At 46.3% G+C, this 21,980-nt stretch overlaps 1 protein-coding gene across 3 annotated transcripts in view; it reads left to right on the top strand.

The window, feature by feature from the left end:
• The window catches only part of ANKHD1 (ankyrin repeat and KH domain containing 1), a 1,723,611-nt gene that overhangs the window by 1,371,206 nt on the left and 330,425 nt on the right, over positions 1–21,980 (top strand). For all 3 annotated transcript variants that reach the window (XM_069652665.1, XM_069652666.1, XM_069652664.1), the window contains exon 28: positions 7,727–7,876. In XM_069652665.1, the coding sequence (XP_069508766.1) occupies positions 7,727–7,876 (150 nt within the window). The remainder of the gene's footprint in view (positions 1–7,726; positions 7,877–21,980) is intronic.

The following is a 21,980-nucleotide window of genomic DNA, read 5'->3' as shown; positions in this document are numbered from 1 at the left end:
TGGTCGGCTGATCAGGTGTTCTTGCTGCATTGGTATGACTTCAACCCCTACAGGGTGAATGTGAAAATTTAGAGGGCAAATGTCGCCCCATCTCCTGAGGGCAGTGATCCTTCACTGCAGCAGATCCCCAGAGCGCACAATATAGAAGAGCTAGCCTACAGGCTCATGGAAGAACGTAGAGGGCACTACTAGTGAGGACCTTTTTGTACTTGCTGCTCCTCCCAATTAAACATGTGCCGGGGATTCCACTCACAAACATTTTCGTACACTGCATGGACAGGTTGGGCCTTGTATGTTGGCGAATCTTTTTCCGGGTGGCCCGTTTCTGACATTGGCAGAATTTAAGGCTAGTGGGGAGGTAACTGCACTGGATGTCTTCCTGTATTTTAAGCTTTGTGTTGCCTTAAAGGATAGATTTGTGAGCTTCACCCAGGAGCCCCCGGTGGCGCCTGTCCTGCATGAGTTAATTAGCTAAGGGATCAGAACCAGGTTGGTATCTCGGCTGTACGCTGCTATAATTGACAGTGAGACAGGGTGAGCGGAGCAATCTCAGGTTAAATGGGAGGAGACCTAGTATGCCCCTCACCAATGAGTTATGGAGATCTTGCTGAATGCAAACACTCAGGGTGGCTTTTAATAGGAACTATAAGTTGATTCAGTTCAAATACTTGCAACAGCTCTATCTGACCCCGGTGGACATACGCAGGTTCTTTCCTTAAGCACTGAACTCATGTCGGAGATCCAGGGTTTTCCCAGCTACCGTTCTACATCTGGCTTGGTTCTGCCCCCGAATACTGTCGTTTTGGGCGCAAGTGTTTGATATGATTGGGGCATTGCGGGAGAAGAGGTGGCCTATAAGCCTGTGATAGCACTGCTGGGTTACACATTGGAACTACTAAACCCCTCAGGAGGCTGTTGGGTTTGTTGTTGTTGGCTAAGAGGAGAGGGGCCATGGTATGGGGTAGAGGCCGCCCTCAACAGTATGACCAATGGAGGTCTGATATCTTACACTGTCAAGACCTGGAGAAAGACTATGGGTCTATGGTACACCCGGCCTCTAAACCGAAAGACGTTTGGGGGCCATATGTTGCATATCTACTCTCAACAGCCAAAGATAACTCTGAGGGGTCCGATCATCAATCAGCTAATGAAACTTAAATAGGATGTATCCAATAGGTTATGTTTCCTTTGCCTATCATTATATGGTTTAATTATGTCCTCGGCAAGGGGCCGGGGCGGGAGGGTGTAAGTGGGGGGTTGTGGTCGTCGGTTGTGTAGTATGTTGTGCTGTTTTGCTTATGCTTTAAAATCTCAATTAATACTTTAAGAAAAAAAAAGTATCATAACAGTATAGGAAACACTATTATCTGGCCTTCTAAAATATGGCCTCTAAAACTTCAAAAGTCCGTCCCTACCAAAGTGAGTGGAGCGAGTGCTCTTAAGAGTTGCAAGAACCAGAGTAGAACATTCTGCAGAGAGTCAAGTGTGTTTTGTCTTTGGAAGTGGGTAAATAATTTTGGCAAAGCCAACAGGTAAGTAACATTTTCCAAGAAGCAGGAATGTAGGTGAGGAATAAAGATGACTCCTCTCCCAATCCCACCACACTAGGAAGTCCAGGTATGGATCCTTGGCCAGAAGTCCACTGATCACAACCAGTCAAAGGAGAGTTGCGGGAAGGATTTGTGCTCGTACAACATAGCCCACCAATAGTAAGGATGTGCCCCATTCAAAGTGGCAAGGTCTGTCCAATCATGCATAGCCTCTTGCCCTACGGCTGCCATCAACAGACATTCCCCTGGCCATTGTGGAATCGGACCAGAATGTCCTAGCCGCCATTTCCTGCCAGATGCTCACAGTGAGGCTTTGCCTGCAAAAGTAGGGGCTATGCCCATTGAAGTTCTTATACAGTATTTTCGGAACTGAGGAGTTAGAAGTCTAAATGACGAGATGGACAGGAAAGGAAAAACATGGCAAAACAAATCTGCTGCCACCAGTCAATCTAGGGCACATTGTGTAAGAAACAGAAATGTTACTAAAAGGAAAAGGATACAACATACCCCTGCCATACTTTACTTTAAGGTGATTTGTGCAGCCGAATAAGGAATTTCATAAAGGGCGACAGGGCCTTCCCTCTGCACTGCTAGCCTTTGGCACTGACCTGTTCATCCATAACAGATGTGCTGATCAAGGAACGTAAAGGATTCAAACAAAAGCAAAGGTTGTTGTGGGGAAGGGGTACCAGGGGGATGGGGGTGGTGGGTTTGATTGATCCCAACGGAGGGAAAGCTGAACAAATCAAATCTTTTCTAACGCCAAGCCCTCATAAGAATGCTGACCCTTTTGATCATCCTCAAACCAATGCGCACTAACTGTCCTATGGTAAATCTGGAAGGTACCCAACCATAGTTCCCATGATACAGTTGGTTCTTCAGAGGCCTGTAGGAATCAGTGGCGGTGTGCTATTTTGCATGGCATGCTGTCTGGGAGGTTTGTTTTGGCGGCTCACTGAGTGGGACACTGTCAGGCCTTACCCTTTTTAGAGATGAGGTTAAGAATTGCTTGACTGATATGTTTGGCAGGGAAGAACTACAGTATGTTCGACAGCGAATGCATTCTCTGTGCTGTGAGACTGTTTGTTTTTTTGTTTGTTTATTTATTTGGTAATTCGCACCAAACCCTCAGGTAGCTGGGCGCAGCAGTTACAAGAATATTTGAGACTTAGTTACAGCATACAGGTCAAAGCATAAATCATAGTACATTTGCAATACATACAATTGGGTAAGGGATACACCATACTGGGTGGGTACTTTAAAAGGACAATAATGGTATACACATCTGCACGATTATATGTACAAAGGCAAGAATCACAGGTGGGTAAGTAGTTTCTTAATTCGTTCGCAGCCAGTTCAACAAATTGCGTCTAAAACTAGAGTATGGCTGTTCCATTCCAATGGCCGCAGGGAGTGCGTTCGAGGAGAGAGCAGCTTTGACTGGGAAGCTGGTTCCACCAGCTTTGGAGAGTCTAAATCTAGGGATTTCTATGCAGAGGTGGTTAGAAGATCTAGTGTGGTGAGTTGGGTTTTTTCTAGCCAATCTGGCCGACAGGTAGGGGGGAGCGGCATTGTTAAGGCATTTGAAGGTGAGGGAGGCCACTTTGAGTCGTATCCTGTCACTGATTTTTAGCCAATGCTGGCCTCTTCTGAGATTGCAGATATGCTCTCTGCGTGGTATATTCAAGGCTGCTCGCAGAGCATTATTTTGTAATATTTGCATTTTATTGAGGATATTTTTGTTGACGCCTACATATAAGGCATTACAGTAGTCTAGCTTAGACATTATTAATGCATTAGTGAGCGTAATGCAACTAGGTTTGGATGAAAAGGGTCTGCAGGCCCCGATTAGTTTACAGGTATAAGCTGTAGATGAGGCCATGGAGCTAGCTTGTTTTTTTAGAGAAAATGTTGAATCAAGGTTAAAGCCTAGTGTTTTTACCTGGGTTACTACTTTAATTACGTTGCCATCTATAGTGAATGCAGTGTAGCTGGGACTTAATTTCTTTAGGTTGGAGTCAGAACCCAGAATCAAGATCTCGTTTGTCATTCAGGCAGAGACCGTGTGAGGCCATCCATGCCTGAATGAGGAGGTATATCCTATTTACCAGAGCCCTGTCCTCGACAAAATTGCCCGAAAGGGGTATAAGGATCTGAGTGTCGTCACCATAATTAGTGTATGTGACACCTAGTCTATCAAGTTTGTCGAAGAGTGGCTTGGTAAAGATGTTATACATTGTCGGTGAGACGCATGAACCTTGTGGAACCCCACAGGTAATTTGGATTGGGTCTGCTGAGGATGAAGGGGAGAACACTCTCATCGTACGGTTGGCTAGGAAGTATTGTACCCAGGCTATAGAATCACTCGAGAAATGTGCAGCTGACGCTAGGTGTTCGCATAACACTGCATGATCCACCAGGTCAAAGGCTGCCGAAGGTTCGAGGAGGAGTAGATGGCTGTTTTACCTTTTTATCCTTCAACTCGTCAATTTGTGTCTTTAGGTCAATTAATGCTGTTTGTCCCGTGTTGTGGTCTGAAGCAAGATTGGCGTGATTGTAATAGATGGTTAGCCTCCAAATAGGTTTGGATTTGGAGGTAGGCTACTCTTTCAATTTTGAGGAGAAAGGGGACCGTTATAATGGGTCTGTAATTAGTGGGGATGTCAGGGTCTAGTGTCCGTTTCTTGAGAAGTGGTAGTACCCACGAGTCTTTGAGATTGATCGGCACAGTACTTGAATTAAATAAAGGAAGCATTAATGAGCTTGGAGATGAAGGGTGCTAAATCTCTAGCTGTGTCCTTAATTATTTGTGCTGGGCAGCTATCGCCCTGTCAGTTGAAGAGCTTCTGGGAGAGTACAACCCTTTCAGTTTCCAATATGGCGATATTGGTGAAACTGAAAGGTGTATTCATTATTGGATTAGCAGTACGTGGGGTGGGATGCGTCTCAGTGGAGCGCAGAGCGGCTTTTTTGGTTGCTATTTTAGTCTGCAATTTTATTAGATAAAGCATTTTGGATGCTAGTGCATCATTGTTTATCTTTTGGGACATTATCTGTAGGTGGGGTTGGGTTTTCCATTTCACGAAGGATGGTAAAGGGCCCCTTGCTATTGGATTTCGCTGTATTCCTTTTAGTGAGGATTATTTCCTTCTTGTACATGTTGGCGAAGTTGGTTAGTATGGTTTTATTCTCAGCTGTGGGCGAGTGATACCAGATGGCTTCGAGTTTCCTTTTTTTAAGTCTTAATTCTTTGAGCTGGGGTGTAAACCAAGTATTAAGATGAGGCTTTTGTTTACTCTTGCAAAGTTTGACTGGCGCAATAGTATCAAGGGCCTTCATCATGGTATTATTAATGGTTGCTACTAATGTGTTAGGGTCAATGTTATTAGTGATAGAGGAGAGGGTGGGTAGGAGGAGTGGTAGTAATTTTTTCTGCAGTGATGTCGTTTTTACTTCTAGTGGGGAGCGGTGGTACTATTTCAGTATTTTTCTGGTTTTGGGTCTCTATGGTGGTTGAGAAGCTGATTAAGTGGTGGTCAGTCCAAGGTTGTGGGGTTATTTTAGTGATAGTGATGCACAGTTCAGATTGGCTACCCAGTCTAAAATTTGCCCTTTTATATGCATGGGGGCGATGACTTTTTGGGTCAGGCCATGTTGAGTCACATGGTTTCAATGGAGTGAGCATGTTTATCCTTGGGATCATTGAAGCCCAAAATTAATTCTCCTATCAATAGGAGCTGTGAGGTGTCTTTTAATGTTGTTGGTAAGGAGGCTGGAGAGGTCGTCTTCGGCGGTGCCAATCGGACCAGGAGGTCTATGTACTAAGAATATAGTTCATGTACTATTATCTTAGATCGGGAGTTTGGCTGAGAATAGCTCGCAGGATTTAATTTCAGGGGATGAGGTCAGCCTTAATGCTAGTTTAGTTCTGGCTATGATGGCATGGCCGCCCCCTCTGGCATTAGGTCTATGAAATGTAAATATTTGGTAATCCTCTGGAATGGCTAGCATGAGGGCTGGACCGGCTACGTCATGAAGCGAAGATTCTGTGACAGCTTAGATGTCTAAGTTGTCCATAGAGAGTATGTCAGCATTTTCTGTGGTGTGTGCTATGAGGGTTCTGGCATTGATGATGGCTCATGTGATTGTTGTAGTTTTATTTTGCCCTTGGGTATAGGAGGGTCTTGGTTTAGGGCGGTTGGTTCTAGAGTGCGTTTTTTGCGTGGTTTCCGAGGGTGGTGAGGGTAGATTAAGGTCTATGGCATGTGAATAATGCCTGAGGTGAGACTTGGGAGCTAATTCTATTAGTCTTGGGCTCGTGGATCCGGGGCAGTCTTGCTCAGTTTCATAATTGTTGAGTGTTTATGGTGGGCATGATTTGTTTGACTATGGTGTTTATTATCACGGGATTGTGTGCAGCAGGGCGAGCTAGCTGAGTGTGCCGCCAGGGCGAGCTGGGCGGTATCGGGAAGGGCAGGTGCTAAATAGCTAAGTTAGCTAGTTCGGCCAGTTCAATTTGAGTTAAAGGCTGTATATGCTTGCAAAAATAGGCAAGTTCAATTTAAGTCAAAGGCAGTATATTCTAGTAAAAAATAGGAAAGTTCAATTTAAGTCAAAGGCAGTATATGCTAGTGAAAAAAAAGGCAAGTTCAAGTGGTAAAGAGCAAAGTGAGCCTTAGAGGTTGAGTGGTTCGTATGGCAGGACCCTCTAGGTAGCAAGTGATCGATCGGGGCATATTTACTTGAGACATGGGCTCATTTGGCTGTGTGTAGTACACTGGGCCTCATAGTATTTCAAGTCCTAGGCTAATATGTTCCTAATGAGCAGCATAGGCACAGTAGACTGATTCAAACAAGGCAATGGGTACAATAGAGTAGAATCACAGTGTAGTGCAGTGTGCGCAGTATGCTATTGTTAATCAGAACCTTGGACACAATGGTCATTTCAAATAAACACTGGGCACAGTAGTATGCAGAGACAGTAGGATCACAGGTAGTACAAAGTATGCATCAGGTTAGTTCCAACCAATTCAGTGGTCATAGTAGGCTGTTTGCAAGCCTGTGCAGTAAGTTCAAAGAATACGATGAGACGGGCATAGTGGCCGCAGATGTGGTGTTCATGTGGTCATCAAGGGCGCCAGCAGTTGGCAGTATGGTAACAGTACCTTCAAACAAGGTAGCAGGTTGGCAAATACAATGGGCAACGTAATGTAGGCGCTGCATCAACTAAAATAGTTGTAGTTGGGGGTGCAGTAAGGAATCACAATACCTTAGTATTGGAGCCAGGCGGCAAGCAGCGCTCACCGGCGAACGGCAAACAAGGCCCTTTTCCTCTGGCCTTATTGTGGGTGGCTGGGTCCTTCTGCCTGCCGGCGGATGGCCAGGCATAAAACTGTGGGTTGCTTAGCAACCTAGGCGAGCCTCGTTTGAGGCTGCATTGCGCCAGCCATTTTGGGGCCAGGTGCGGCTGAAATCAAACGCGAACAGCTGATCTTGGAGGCAGACACCGCGTCGCAGATGGGCAGCAGCGTCCGTGCAATGGTGCTCCAAGTGCAACCAGGTGCTCGGGGTATATCAGAATATCTATGGTGCTGCGACGATCCACGTTGTGGTTTTATACGCCCGGGTGGGCAGTCGAAGTTGCAGGTGCTGGGAGAGGAGGGCTCCTGCCCTCTTGGTCGCCTGTTGGCAGGTACTGATGTGCTGAGTTCACCCGAACCCCATACCATAACATATAAATGCAATTACTGGAATATGCCTGCTCATTGGTAACTTTATTCATTCCACACCTCCTGTAAAGTGATTGGTGTACGTAGACTGGGCATGGAGGTAGTCTTTCAGGCTGCAAAGGAATGTTGATAGCTTCTTGCTCCTACGTGTATCTTGTCAGTGCCATTTCGTAGAAGTGCCTGCATTAGCAATGAGTTCAGTCTCAGTAAAGATACATGATAAGTTTACTTGGAAGGATTTTTACCACTTGTCGGACACAAAGCACTCTTCACTTTCTACTATGAATCCTATCCTTTATATGCTGTGAAACTGCCACTTCTTAAACTGTTATGTTTAAGGCCAGGAGACCAAACCTCTATCTAACAAAAGCACCTTGTCGCTCAGTTTTATACAAAATGGACACTTGCTGGTTACATTTAACTTTTTTAATTCTTTGTCATCTGTAGGTCAAAAAAGCTATCGGTACCAGCTTCAGTTGTGTCTAGGATAATGGGAAGAGGAGGGTGTAATATCTCTGCAATTCAGGATGTAACTGGTGCTCACATTGATGTTGACAAACAAAAAGATAAAAATGGTGAAAGAATGATCACGATAAGGTACGTAAGAAAAATCTTTTTGCGTTTAGTTGTATGTTTCTAATGAGTTGTCTTGTAGCAGAAATAAATACATTATGCTTTCACTTATTTTTACATCTGTGCACATCGAAAAAGTAATATTTATAAGTAACTTGGGACGCCATTAACAAATGTAGGTTTCCCACTACTCCTCTCTAACTATTAACCCACCAGTTTAACCCCTGCTGTTAAGCCCATCTGTGTTGATAACCTGAACCATTGTATTCTGAGTTCCTCAGCTAAGAGGTTAAAAGTCAGTGCCAGTTATAAGAGCATCCACTTTTGCCCACCCCTTGCCCCGTCCAACGTCAAGTCCTCTGTCTTCATAATTTAAATGCCAAAACACAATTGTTGATTTTTTTTTTTTTTTTGTTGCTGTGAAAGTTTTAAAATACAATTTTGTAGGATCATCTAACTTTAGATATGACACTGGTTAAATGTGTGCCACGTGCTATATCTAATTAACAGGCCTGTCTTCTAATTACCTTTCATTTGAAGACCCCAGATGTCTGATTGCACAACTAAGTCAAGACATGTTATGGCAGTGCAGTTTTACTATTCATATGTCTCTTTTCCCTTTAAGTATGTCTGAATTTTCAATCTAGAACTCATTTATATATTGCGAAACATTTCTAATCTGCCAGCCTGTTTATTTTCACTGTAGCGTTAGTCTTGTTTGGTCCCCTAACCTTTTTGATGTCCAGGAATTTAAAATATGCAATCAAAGTACCTTGGCTATGGATCGCCATGCTGAAGTGTATGTGGTGTTTTTGAATCTGGATCTGTGCAAGAGAACTGCACTGTATGGATGTATGTATGTATAGTTATAAAGCAAGACGGTCGCCCAGGGGCATGTTGGCACTAAGCAACACTGGCGAGCAGAGCTACCAATAGACAGCTTGAGATCAGAGAAGGTGAGTTTTCAAAGAAGCCTAAAGGAAATGTGGTCCTTGGTTGTGCAGGGTGACATGGGGAGGGAATTCCACATTTTTGGCAGCAGCTAGAGAGAACGCTCAACCGCCAATACATACTTTGTGTGAGGGATTACAACAAGGCAAGACTGAGCCGAACATAGGGCCCGGGAGGGGCCATAGTGCTGGAATTTCTGTTGCAAATATTCTGCACCCCTGCTGTAATAGGCATGGAGAACCAGCCAGAGAGATTTAAGAGATTTGGTTGGCAATCGGAAGCTTGTGCAGAGGGTAGGGTTAATGTGAAAATAAGGGGAGCCAGGATAGCCGCTTTGGAGAACCTGAAGCTGGTGGATTAGATAGGCGGGTTGTCCCAGGTACCGTGCATTGCAGTAGTTCAGGGCACAGAGTACCAGAGAAGCCACCACCAGGGGCCTGAATTGCATCGATTATAAAAGGCTGAACCATCCACGGAATTTGTAACTGAAAATGGCTTTGTTGGCACACTGCACTAATCTACTTATCAGCAGAAAGGGTGGCACAAGTTTTAACTGCAAGACCACACACGACTGAGACCAGGGTGGTAAATGGTCCCAGAGAGGGAGGCCAAAACATAGGGGTCCAAAGGGCAGCCTCAGATGGAGGGCCCACCACCAACACCTCAGTTTTGTCAACATTCTGCATGAGCCAGTGTCTACTCATCCAATACCCCACTGTTGCCATGCAAGCCCGGAAATGTGATGCAATCTCCACGGAGGAGAGGTCTAAACGCACAATGATTTTTGTATCATCGGCGCAGGAATAGCAGAGGACGCTGTAGGAGGATAGGAGTTTGGCAAGAAGCTGAATATAGATATTAAACAAAATAGGTGAGCTGGTGGACCCTTGAGACACCACAGGTAAGAGAAGAGGGTATGATATATTTTATTTGTATCACGTTCATACACAAGTGTTTCAGAGCACGACAAGGCATGGGAGGGGAACAAGGGATCTTACTAGGCCCAGTGACATTGAGAACGCGCAAGTGCAGGGGAGAGGCAAGGGGGAAAGTGCAGGGGGGAGAGAAGTGGAAAGTGCTGAGCAAAGGATAAAGTGGTAGTGCAGCTAGCGAGTGATAAGTGCTAGGTTTACGGCACAGACAGGGGGTGTCTGGTTAGTGCAGAAATACAGACCCAAGTGCAAGGGTTGCCAGGAGACAGTGCGGGTGAATGGCAGGGTGGGCAAGTACCTGGGCCCCAAATCGGAGGGTAACCAGGTGCACGATGCCAATCGGAACAGATCAGCAGGGGAGATGAGGAGAGAAGGCAGAAGCAAAGAAGGAGGTCTTGAGGTGCTTCCGGAATCAGAGATAGTTCTCCTCAAGTTTGAGTGACAGGGAGGCTGTTCCAGAGGGAGGCCCCAGCCGAAGAAAGAGATCTGCCCCCAGCTTGTTTCTTAGAGAAACAACTGACCCTGAGGGAGTTGGAGGTGGAAGAGCGCAAGAGGGAAGGCATTTTTGGAGGTAGAATTGAAGGTATTTTGGACCCAGACCCCAGAAAGCCTTGTGGACAATGCAAAGGGTCTTGAAATTAATCCTTGCAGCCACTGGGAGCCAATGAAGAGATTTCCGGGCTGGAGAGATACTATCACAGGGCTTGAGGCCAAGGACAAGTCTTGCAGTCCTGTTGTGGATGAGTTGCAAAGTGCGGAGAGTAGAAGCAGGTAGATTTAGAAAGAGGCTGTTGCAGTAGTCCAACCTAGAGAGAACCATGGCTCGAGAGACAGTTGACCGAAAAGGAGGCAGTGAAAGTGACTGAGTCCGCTCTGACAGGAAGGAACCAAACCAGGCTAAGATAGCACCACAGTTGCAAGCCCTGCGCGAGGCGCTCCCACAAGACTGAGTGATTGATTGGTGTCAAAGGCGACGGAGAGAAAAAGTAAAATTAGAGCTCCCATGCTGCCATGGTTCTGAAAGCGCATCAGATCTACGGCTGAGACGAGCACTCCTCAGTGCCGCGCCCCGGACGGAAACCGGACTGTGACGTGTCAAATAAATTAGCTTTCCAAGAAAGAGCCAAGATAAGGAACCACTAGGGATTCCCAGAGCTTTGACAAAAAAGCGAGATGGAGCGAGTTAGAACAGAGGGATCTAAGGAAGGTTTTTTAAGAATTGGGATGACTGAAGCATGCTTCCGCCTGGCATGAATAAGACCAGAACAAAAAGAAAGATTAACCGCCTGAGTAATGAAAGGGGCAACAAGGGATATAATGTCCTTAATCAAAAAAATGGACATGGAATCAGTAGGAGATGCGGATCTGAGCATAACTGTAGCTGCAATTATAACCTGAAGGAAGAAAAACGGAACAGAAGACCACAAATTGGGAGATGCAGGAATTGGACCAACACAGGGTGGTTGGTCCATCTTGTACCCCAGTGGAACAGATTTAGCGATGAATATTTCCAATATTTTTCACAAAAAATAGAGCCAGGCAATCGCACAGTGACTGTGAAAGAGTCTTAACTTCAGGGGGGATGGAAGAGAGAGAGTGCAAAATGTGAACTGCTTATACTGCAGCTACCTCATTCACTTACCCTGATGGCGCATAGTTTTCACGAATTTAAGAAAAAAAACCAAGTAAACCTCTTAATCCAAGAATGAGTGCAGTCTCGATTGGCACCAGAAGACAATTTGGTTATCATACTTCTACGCCCTGTCTCCTTTCTTCAATAGTTATGGGTTTTCGTTCAATTTAACAGGACCTTAGCACTTTTTGAATAGTACAAAATTAATTTTAAAACTTGCATTGCACGGGAGGCACAGAGGAGATGGTGTTGGTGCGTCAATTTAAATCTTTACCTTCGCCCCACAGCAACACAGTCTGTCTTTTATGACGAGCGTCGAAGGTTTTTCAGCCTGTGCTTCATCAACAGCAAATCCTACAGGCACTGCCTGGAGTGTCTTTGCCCTGAACACAGGTGGTTGGCCTGCTCCTCTTGTCGCACGCTTTCACCAAAGGCTCGTCATTGAGGATTGTCTCAGTGGAGAGAGATTTTCAGTGTGTCGATTCCCGGGCACATAAAGGAACTAGTCTCTCTGCACGCATCGAGAGACTAGATAAGTCTGGCACCCCACGCAAGCAAGAGGGACGAGAGTCATGTAGCGGTTAGCCACCATGTTACCAGGTTCCACTCTGAGGTCAAGTTTGCTTCTACTGGTGTAAGAAGTAGCAAGATTCCATCAGGGACTTTGACTGGAGCGGTCAAAGAGGCCTTTCAGCCTCATACCGGTACAATCACTGAGGACCTCTTCAGGTCTGGTACTGCGTCACTTAGACCTGGAGTGATGCCTTAGTGTTGAAAAAATTCCTGTCCCAAATGAGCCAAGGGTCATCGACCTACCGGAGCAAGATGTGCAGATGTTCCTTCTTTCTCCGGGACTCGCCCGATGGTTCCGCTAGGGCCTCAGAAAAAGCAGAGCTCTGCATTGAGCAAGATTCCCTGTCCCTGTAGCCTTTCTTCAGATACAGGTTCCAAAATAATTGGGGCTTGTGAACCAATGTCACTTCCTTCCAAGGAGGGGACGCCTTAACAGGGCCAGCGACTGACACCCCTTAAAATGGTTTCCATAGACCAGACCAAACATAAGGATTCCTCTATCAAGTTTTCCTGGTTAGCTGTGGAATTTCAGAAATCTCATCACAGTAGTCTGGACATTCGGTTCCCTCAAAACATTCTCACATCCCGCTTCCTCCAACAGTTAACAGGGAGGATTTTGTAAGGGTGGAATGGTCTCCGATGTCAAACTGGTCAATCTCTTACCCCATACCGTCCTTGTCCCTAAGATTTGGGGTTCCCCCTCCGGTTAGACAGACAACATGGCATCCGAGGCCACCAACTTGGTTTCCATCTGCTGCCTCATCCTGGACTCCCTGAGCTGTGGCGTCTTCGACATCATTCAATGATATTTGGGAATACATTTCAGAGGATCATACACACTGAACTAATGAAAGGTTATTAGGATTGAGACATTTTCACAGTCGTGGGGAAGGAAGCCATTCTCCTGGACCAACTTTCCTTTGATTAACGAACCGAGACTGCTAAAGGAGCAGTAGCCCCTTTAGAATTGGAACATTTAAGATCGGGTGAAGCAAGCCAATCCTGCGGGTCAAACTTCAGGGCACTAAGTGTGCCATCCAGTGTAGGAGGAAGGAGTCCTTCTCCTGAGCCAAAGACACTGAGCCAACTTAGTATTCGTTATACATGTGAGGGACAGGAGTAGGGATTTTGGCGCAACAGTGAATTTTTGTTTTGGACTTGAACATCTTCAAATCACTTTGTGTTTTCATTGAGGCAGGGAAATCTCTCATAGAGCTAGGGAAAGATAGGCTTATTGTTTAAATAAACACCCTTGAAATGCCACCTTTGTGTCCTGTGCCTACTTCAGTACACCAATTTCTCCCAAGGGATCCCTGTTTGAAATCCTAAAACAATCAATATCTTCCTTCCAACAAACTTCTCAACGTACAAATATCTTTCCGGTGCAGACTAGCATCATCAACTTTTACAGAGAACAAGGGGCCATGCTACAACTCTGCTCACGGTGTTCATGACTCAGGACGTGACATCAAAGTTGATGTATATATGGAGCTGCCTGCTCCCCATGACCTTAGCTTCTCTTTTTTTCTAACTCTGATGCTGCATTTGGGAATGCCAACTGTTTTTTGCTGCAACATGCCTTCTCTCCTAATGACTCTGGCTTTAAGCATTAAGAATTGCAGGAAGCTGAGGTTTGTGTCGGACCTACCCCACCACTGCCTCTGGTGCACATAGCTGGACCATGATGCCCATGAATGTGGCTCCTGCCAATCTATCCATCCAAAGCCGTTTATGGAGAGATTTTGTTTTATGGCCATTCACAAGGACGGGAGAGACTCTGTTGGTGCTTTCATTTTGCCAGCCCTTTGTAATGCCCAGAGACATTTCTAACAGATCTGAAGAAATAATTAAAGAGTAGATGGATGGCTCACTCCAGGAGCTCTTGTTCACCAAAGCATCCATCATATTAAGATGCCATTCGCAAGAAGTCGCTATGGTTAGTAGGAAGAGGAGACGTTCCTCACTGCCAACTGCAACCAAAAACGTGGGGAGATTTCTGGCAGAAATGCTTGACAACTTTGTCAAGACATCCAAGGACCCCCAAAACTTGTAGGACTAAGTCATCTGTGCCTTCTCAGGCTTAGAGGGCTTTCTGCATCCTACTGTCACATGCCTTTTGGATGGAATCCAGCCTGGGTTGGTTGGAACTGGTTGCCTACTGTCCAGTGGTGCTGCCTTATGATCACACTATGGCTTCTCTGGTTCTGGCTCCCAGTAACCGCACGTTCGTCCAGGCATCCAGGAGTCAATCCCTAGATAGCCTTGTAAAGTTATTTGATGAAGAAGGTAACCCCATCGCTTTTAGGCTTCATTATTTGAGGATCAGAGATTACCCATATGAGTTTTAAGACTAGGATGAACTTCACAGATCTAGCCTACGACATTGGGTAAGATAGTGGATTGGCGAAGTCTCCTGAGCGTCACATCATGCCCCACCATCCTTATGGGTTTGTGAGTGTGGCATTTCAATGCCAATACACTTGAATGCCTAGGCATTTCTTCCCCTTCATTGGGTACCAGGTTGAGCTGGATCCCTTCAAAGGAATCCCTGCTTTTCAGCTCTAATCTTTCTGATCCATTTTAGCATTTTGAAAGAAGTAGTCCTCTGTTCTGGCGGTGCACCAGAACCTAGTAAAATGTCCACCATCAAGGCTATTTACAGCTGTTTGTGAAGGAGGTTTCGCATCTGGTGGGAAGAGAGGGATCTTAGCCCTTGCAGTTTGTCATCTTTGGTCCACAAGGTTTACTGGTTGGGCCATTTAAAGGTTACCTACAAGCTATTTCAGTTTTCAAAAGAGTGCCAGAACAGGGCTCTTTTCAGTTATTCAGTTTCTAAAGGGGCTAGTGAATATGTTCCCCTACACATAAATGTGTTGTTGCTGCATGGGACGTGAACCTGTTGCGTAGCTTTTGATGATGGACTTACCATATGAGCCACTCCACCTCTATGCGGTTACTTAAGTTGAAAGTGTCTTTCTGGTGGCTATCACTTTGGCAGGCTCTGTCAGTAAAATCTCCTTACTTTGTATTTTCTAAAGGGAAGGTTACATTGTGTGTTCTTTCTGCTTTTTCCCCTCAAAATAGGGCAAGTTCCATCTCAGCCAGAAGGTAAATCGCCTGATATTTTATCATCTGCCTCACCCTTTTTAGGAAAAGCGGTTTCACAAGTTGGACCCAAGTAGGCATTGTGCTTCTGCGTGGTCTAGACAGGGGAAGATCAGAAGGATGATCAACTTTTCATTGGTTTTGTAGGGTCCAAGAAGGCAATGGATGTCCCTATGCAGACACTTTTGTGCTGGATTATCCGGTATGCTGTGTTTTGAAGCCGATTTGGGTCAGACTGTTTGAGGTTCATGTACTGAGTGTATGGTGTTTGGCTTGAATATACTTTCATCCGAAGCACAGCATTTATTATTGCTTGGGATGACCATATGTTTAAACAAACATTAACATCCCGGCATGGATGGGGTCTCTGACTGGGAAATGACTGTTTGCAGTGCATTTCCTGCACGGACAGCACCCTGCTGGCTGTGGCCAAAAGGGCACACCTAAATGGAGAGGTGTGCAGGGGGCCCGCGCTGAAATGGCCAGGTTCAAATGGGTTGTGTTGGAATGTCCACTTCGGGATTCTCGTTTTCATAGTGGAGTGTTACACTTTGGCAGTTAAAGAGCTACCTGAGGGGCTCCAGGCCTATTTGAGTAGGAGTTGGGGAGAAAGGATAGCTCGGGGGCAACGCTTTTGTCTTGGAAGCAAGACAACGCAGCGCAACACAGGTTTGAATCCCGGTCCCGCGCTTAGAAACCACTTGTTGATATTAAGCACGTTATAAAAGAACAATAATTAAGAATTATAATTGTCAGCATAGCAGATTGGGTGGTCCCAGTGCTAGAGTTTTGCTAGACAGCAACTTGGTCCTCGCTCCACACCTTCACCACCCATAACTGTTTGAATTCCCAATAGGTTTTCAATGCCTGCTTTGGCATGGTAGAAGTCCAACATGTTTTTATATTGAAGGCTCATTCGCGCTCTGTGCCTCCTTCTTAAACTCAAGACTGCTATGGGATGAGAAATATGTAGGACAACCCCATCCATTAGAAAACCTTCACAGGCTTTAGAACCAGGATTTAGTTTTGGTAGCAGTACTATTGCTTAAAGTGGGTTCTGCAACAAATCCTCTGGAAGATGGCTCGACAACTTAACCCTCCCCCATTCACCCCATGTGATTTTGGACACCTCCTCCAGACGACCCCTGAGCTGGACTCAGCGGATTAAGCATCGCGAGGGAGCACAATATTGACCATTTCCGGAGGACCTCAAATGCTCCATTGCCAACAGTGGCCTTGAGACAGCCTGCAGGATAGCTCCCATGTTGAGAAGCAGCTACAGGCATCCCACACTCCATGTCCCACAATGATGAAGATGTCTTTCTTGAGCAGCATGCAGTGTCCATTGTAGTTTGTGAATACAGCAGGTTCTGCCACTCCAAAATTAGGATGCTTGGTCCCGGAGCTTCAGGGATTACCAAAAGGTGATAGAGGATCGTAAATCGACAGTGCCCCCTGATCTAAGGGGAAGGAAGTGCCTACGACTGATTTCTTGTGGTCTAAAAAAGAGTATGCTTTGCATTCGAGGGATAGGGTGGCATTAACAGTTTCTAGTTCTAAGCATTGTCTTGGGGTCTTGGCTTCATCAGGATCAGGTTGTGTGGTCAACTGAAGAAATGGCTTGAAATCACCTTGGATCCAAACACTCACAATGTATGTAATGTTAAAGGTATTTGTACCGTGCACCGTCACCAACGGAGTTGGTCCCCAGGCGCTCTGGCGGATCTGTAAACAAGAAGGTGGGATGGGTTAGTAGGTGGAGCGGGAGTAGGATAGTGAGAGGAGTGGTGTTCTCTTGGCAGCTTCAACTCGGTATACGCCGGGTGCTGAGCTTTGGTGCGGGTATCGGATTGATGTCAGTCCTGGTGTGCTGTTGGTGCGGCTTTTGTGTTGCGGTGTTGTGAAGTGCGTGCAGGTTGTTGTGCGAGAGATGGTTGTGTGAGATTTTTGAGTGAGATAAGTCTGCAGAGATGCTGAGTTTTTTGTTAGTAGGTTATATGAAGTTTAACATGCTAACATTCATAACTCTGTCCAAGTGTGGCGCTCGCTAATCCTCCCAATCTCATCAGGATGGGCGAAGGGGTTGCGCTTTGCAGGGTTTTAGGTTTGTGTGAGGCTCTCCCTGTGCTGTTCTAACGCGCTCTGTAGGTGTTCTAATTCTGATGGAGTGAGTGTTATGGGTTGGGTTTTAGTTGGTTCGATGCGCTCACCGTTTTATTCTAGCGAGCTCTGTAGGTGTTCTAGTGCTGATGGATTGGTTAATGTGGGTTGGGTGTCTATTCTCCTCCTTGGGTGATGGAGCAGGTGTTGTGGTCTCCTCTTACAAACTTTCTATCTAAATGTGTCTGCTGGGAGTTTGGATATGGTACGGCCGGGAGGCAGTGGATGAGTCATTTAAGGGCTTTTTGTCTCGGTCTGGGTATGTGATCAGTCTGTAGAGATCTCCTTTTGTGGCTGTTTCCCTTAATAACTTATGGTCTGTTGTGGGGTCCGTTCTTTGGGTTCCGTGTATGTCCATTTTGGGAGTGACCAAGGTTGGTGTAATACAATTAGTAAAGCACAAAAAACCACAGCCCGGAGGCAGCTGGGCGCTAGCAGAACCGGTAAGGAGGAGGGAAAAAAAACCTTAACAGAAAACAGACCCTACTGAGCTCAGAACAAGAGTCTTAAGTGCTCTGCAGAATTGAACAGGGTTAGGAATCTCCCTTAAAGGGCCTGGCAGGGAGTTCCACAGAGCAGGGGCGAGCACTGAAAAGGAGCGACCTCCAGCTTGGGCTTTATGGAACTGAGTCTTCCAACAGATTAGCAGAGGAGGATTGCAGGAGACACCCGGGCAGTAGTCAATCAATTTACCTTGAAGGAAAGGGGGTCCTACATGGAAAAAACACGGTGAACAATAGGAAATGTCGTGAACTTAATGCGGCTCCTCACCGGAAGCCAATGAGTGCGAGGCCGGGGACCGGAATGGTGCATTGAGCACCAGGCGTGCTGCAGCATTTTGAAGTACTTGAAGACGATGGATCAAAGTCTGGTTCACCCAGATAAATCTGATTGCAGTAGTCTAAAGTGCCCATAATGGAGGCAGTGACTACCGAAGCCCGAAACTGTAAAGGCGCAAAAGTACTCTTCTAAAGAAGTCAGTTTATAAAATCTCGACCTACAGACTGCCGCAATCTGTCCTCTTTGGAACCTGAGGGCAGCAACTTCATCCCTAGGCTCTTCACTGAAAGACTAGGAGCGGGACAGTGACCCCCGAGAGTCTGGCCAGAAATCACAGTGCCATATTGTGTGCAACTTAGGTGGGCCGACAACCATGATCTGTTTTGTCACCATTGAGTCTCAGCCAGTTCTGAGACATCCAACGGTCGATCTAAAAAAGACAAGATTTAAGCTCAGTCGGTGGATCGGAAGCCAGAGCATTCAGCTTGAAAATCACTTGAGTATCATCGGCGTAGGCATAAAAAAGTACGCTGCACGACTCAAATTAGCCAGAAGACGGAGATGAAGATTAAAAAGCAGAGGCAAAAAGGAAGAGCCCTGGGGCACCCCACACAGAATTTGCATTGGCTGGGCAGAGAAACCAGAATGAAACAGTCTGCGTACGATCCTTCAGAAAAGAAAACCAGGCCAGGACTGAACCCGACAATCACGGCTGTACCAGGTGTTCGAGGAGGATAGAATGGTCCATGGTATCGAACGCTGCAGAAAGGTGAAGGAGAATCAAAACTGAGTCAAATCATCTAGGATAGAGACCCTGACCGATTCCGTTCCAATGAGCAGGCTGAAACCAGACTGGCCAGGGTGCAGCCTCACATTATTCTCTAAGACCCTGGAGAGCTGAAGGGGTGGGGGTCATAATAGCTTCCATCAGCTTAATCGTTGCTGGGAGCAAAGTGATTGGGCGATAGCTTGCAGGGGACAAAGGATCAAATGAGGGCTCCTTCAAAGGTGGAACAACTATAGCATGTTTCAATGGTGCTGGGATAACCCCACTCTCGAAGGAGTGACGGAGCGCCACAGTAAAGAGTGAGATAGCATCTATAGGCAACGATTGCAGCATCCTCAGCTGGCGAGGAAGATAGGTTTGCACAGTGCCGAAAATATAGTCTCATCAGTGACTGGGTCAAAGCGAGAGAAACTTACATCGCTGAAAGAGGGTTGAGGGCAAATCTGGGCATTATAATGCTGGGGGCGATACCCAACCCTCCAATTGCTGTGACGAATCGAGAGTTTTCGTCCCTTCTCCCCAGGCGGGAGCTACCACCTGTGAGGCTAGGAAGGTGAGCCCGCTCAGCAAGACCCTCCCTGGGGGTCTAGCAAGTGGGACCTCACTAGGAGTGACTCCCCTCTAGGGGACAAGGACTTTAATTGCCACATGGAATTCCCTATGCAAACGGCACAATCTGCTTATATGGGATTACTTGCAGTAACAAGTAATGTGCCTTCCTCTCCATTGGCTCCAGGTAATGCTGGAGCAAATACGATAGCAGAAGGAAAACGGACTGCACCTTTGAAAGGAGACTTGTATGTAACGGGGACGAACCGATCGAGAAAAGAGACTTAAGCAGTGGAATCCCTCTGACGTAGTCCTGTCTTAGCGAATGGGCCTCTGATCACCATATCCCAAAGTAGGCCTCCATCTTAAGTGAGTGAATGTTTGTCCATAAAGCAAGTTTATTTTACAAACGGCCGTGAGGAGCTAGATGATGCTATAGAGTCCAACTCGCCCAAGTCTCTCCGAACCACACAAGTTTACAAATGTTATACATTTTGCAAAAGTTAACACTTCAGCATTTTGTATTACAAAGCCATTCCCCTACACGATTGGTCAAGCCTATACAAAGAAATCCAATCTCCTTTAATTCCCACACTCTCATTTGACACATTTATTGGACTACCATCCCCTTTCAACCTATTTTTGCATCAGCTCATATTTACAGTACACCTCTTTTTGGAATGTTCCGTGGTAGATCATGACGACATCCAATAGTTACACATTCACACAGCAAACATAATTAATTACAAGTTCCAGCTGGCTGGAAACCTCTAATCCCGAACGTGATGCACATGGTCTTTGCAAGGATATTTCAACGACATGAGGAGGGGGGAAATAAAGAATTTCCCTTGAACCGGCAATAAATATCTCATCCACCCAGGCTTGCTGGCATACTTGTTTCCCACTAATCTACATGACCGCCAGTTCAGCACGCATGGCCTCTGGGCACATCCAGAGAAACATATCGAAACCTATAAACCACAGGCTCCCATGTACTTGAAACGATTACATCTGCCTTCCACGAAAGAACCAAGTCATAAAAACCTGAGCCTGGCTGTTTTCATTTGGGGGCTACAAGATCTTGAATCAAGGAAGGAGAGTTCCCCTGGTCAGGCAAAATGATGGACACAAGGGGATTCTCCGGGGCTGTCCTGTCAGTTCCTTACACAGAGGATCTATGTATTAAGGTAGAGACACAAAATGTATCTGTTCCCTTATTGTATTGCACAGATACCCCAGCAAATCTTTTGGGCAGAGATCTCCTTAGTTGATTGCACATGTCGATAGCCTTTAGGGAGGAAGGAACAGTATGTTCGACTCCAGGTTTGTATCCGGTAAGAGAAACAGTGCTTTTGCATTCATACTGTAGTGATAGCGCGATAAAGGGGGTACATATACACTCAGCTTTGTTTCTTTATGGCGTAATGGTTGTGCAGTTTTCGGTCCCGGGAATCAAATCAGTCAGCGGATACCAATTGACTTTGTTTCAGCCTGCTGAGTTGCAGGAGGAAACACCAGGCACCATTCCTGCTCCTGCTTTTCTGCTGCCATTCGCATCCTTTCCTCTATTCTAGCTGTAAAAGACAGTCTTCCTGTTCAATGGATTGCCTTTCTCCGCAGATTCCTCATCTGATGGATCTCCTCATCCAGCTCTGCCGCTTTGTAAAAATTTCGACTCGGCGTAGTGAACCTTGTCTCGATTGACGATCTGTCTTGCTCTGTGCTCGATCATTAGCTCCGGACGTGACCTCAGGCGTCGTGTACATATAACACGTCATTACGCCCCACACCTCAGTTCCTTTTTTCTGCGCGCTCAACACTCTGCTTTAGGAACACAGTGATCGAGTCTACATATTTTCATCAGAATTCAATTTTTTTCCTCGACCGCAAGATGTCAGTCGCCCGGGTTTCGGGTTTCAAATGCCGCTCCAAAATGTTGCTTAGTGACCTGCATGAGATATTTCTCTGGTGCCTTGGCACGGGTTAGAACACGCGGGGTGTGCGTCGTTCACTAGCATGCACCCGAAATGTGTGCGCAAACTGGTGCCTTAACTCACTTTAGATCGACCAATTTCAAAATCGGCAGCACGGTCGACCGTCCAGTTCTCCAGGCTGAGAACGAGGGGCCTACCCCCGAAAAAGATGAGGAGAAACATTGGCGGAAGAAGTGGTCTCATTGTAGGAGCCACTCTTCCTTGTCATCGCTCAAGAAAGAGGTGCCACCGATGCTTGGAGGTAAGCCTTCCGCTGGGCCGACCACTTGTCAGAAGTGGGAGGATTTCAAGGTATCCATGCTTGAAATGTTTCAGAAACATGCTGCTGCAGGCGTGGGTGCCCCCCAAGCAGCAGGCTTCGGAAGGCAACAGCAACGCTCGATAATACCGACCCCGCCCTACAAGACCCGGTGCTGATGCCATCAGGGAAGCCTTCGGGCTCGACGCTGAAAAAGGCACTGAAACCTTCAGTGCTGGGGCCTTCCCCATGCAAATCGAGGTCTGAGCGTCTCCGGTGCCGTCCCGGTGCAGCAGCCTCATTCGACGCCAACAGTCACTTCATCGGCGCCAAAGAACAAGCCCTCGGCACTGTCGCTCGGCGACAAATCCTTTAACCCGCTTTCTCTGACCGATTACTTTCACCAATATATCATCCATTTTTCGC

The sequence above is a fragment of the Ambystoma mexicanum genome, chromosome 3p (genome assembly GCF_040938575.1).
Source record: "Ambystoma mexicanum isolate Mex_15411 chromosome 3p, UKY_AmexF1_1, whole genome shotgun sequence".
Classification (NCBI taxonomy): Eukaryota; Metazoa; Chordata; class Amphibia; order Caudata; family Ambystomatidae; genus Ambystoma; species Ambystoma mexicanum.
The sequence above is the reverse complement of the archived record's forward strand: the minus strand, read 5'-3'. Positions and strand labels throughout refer to the sequence as shown.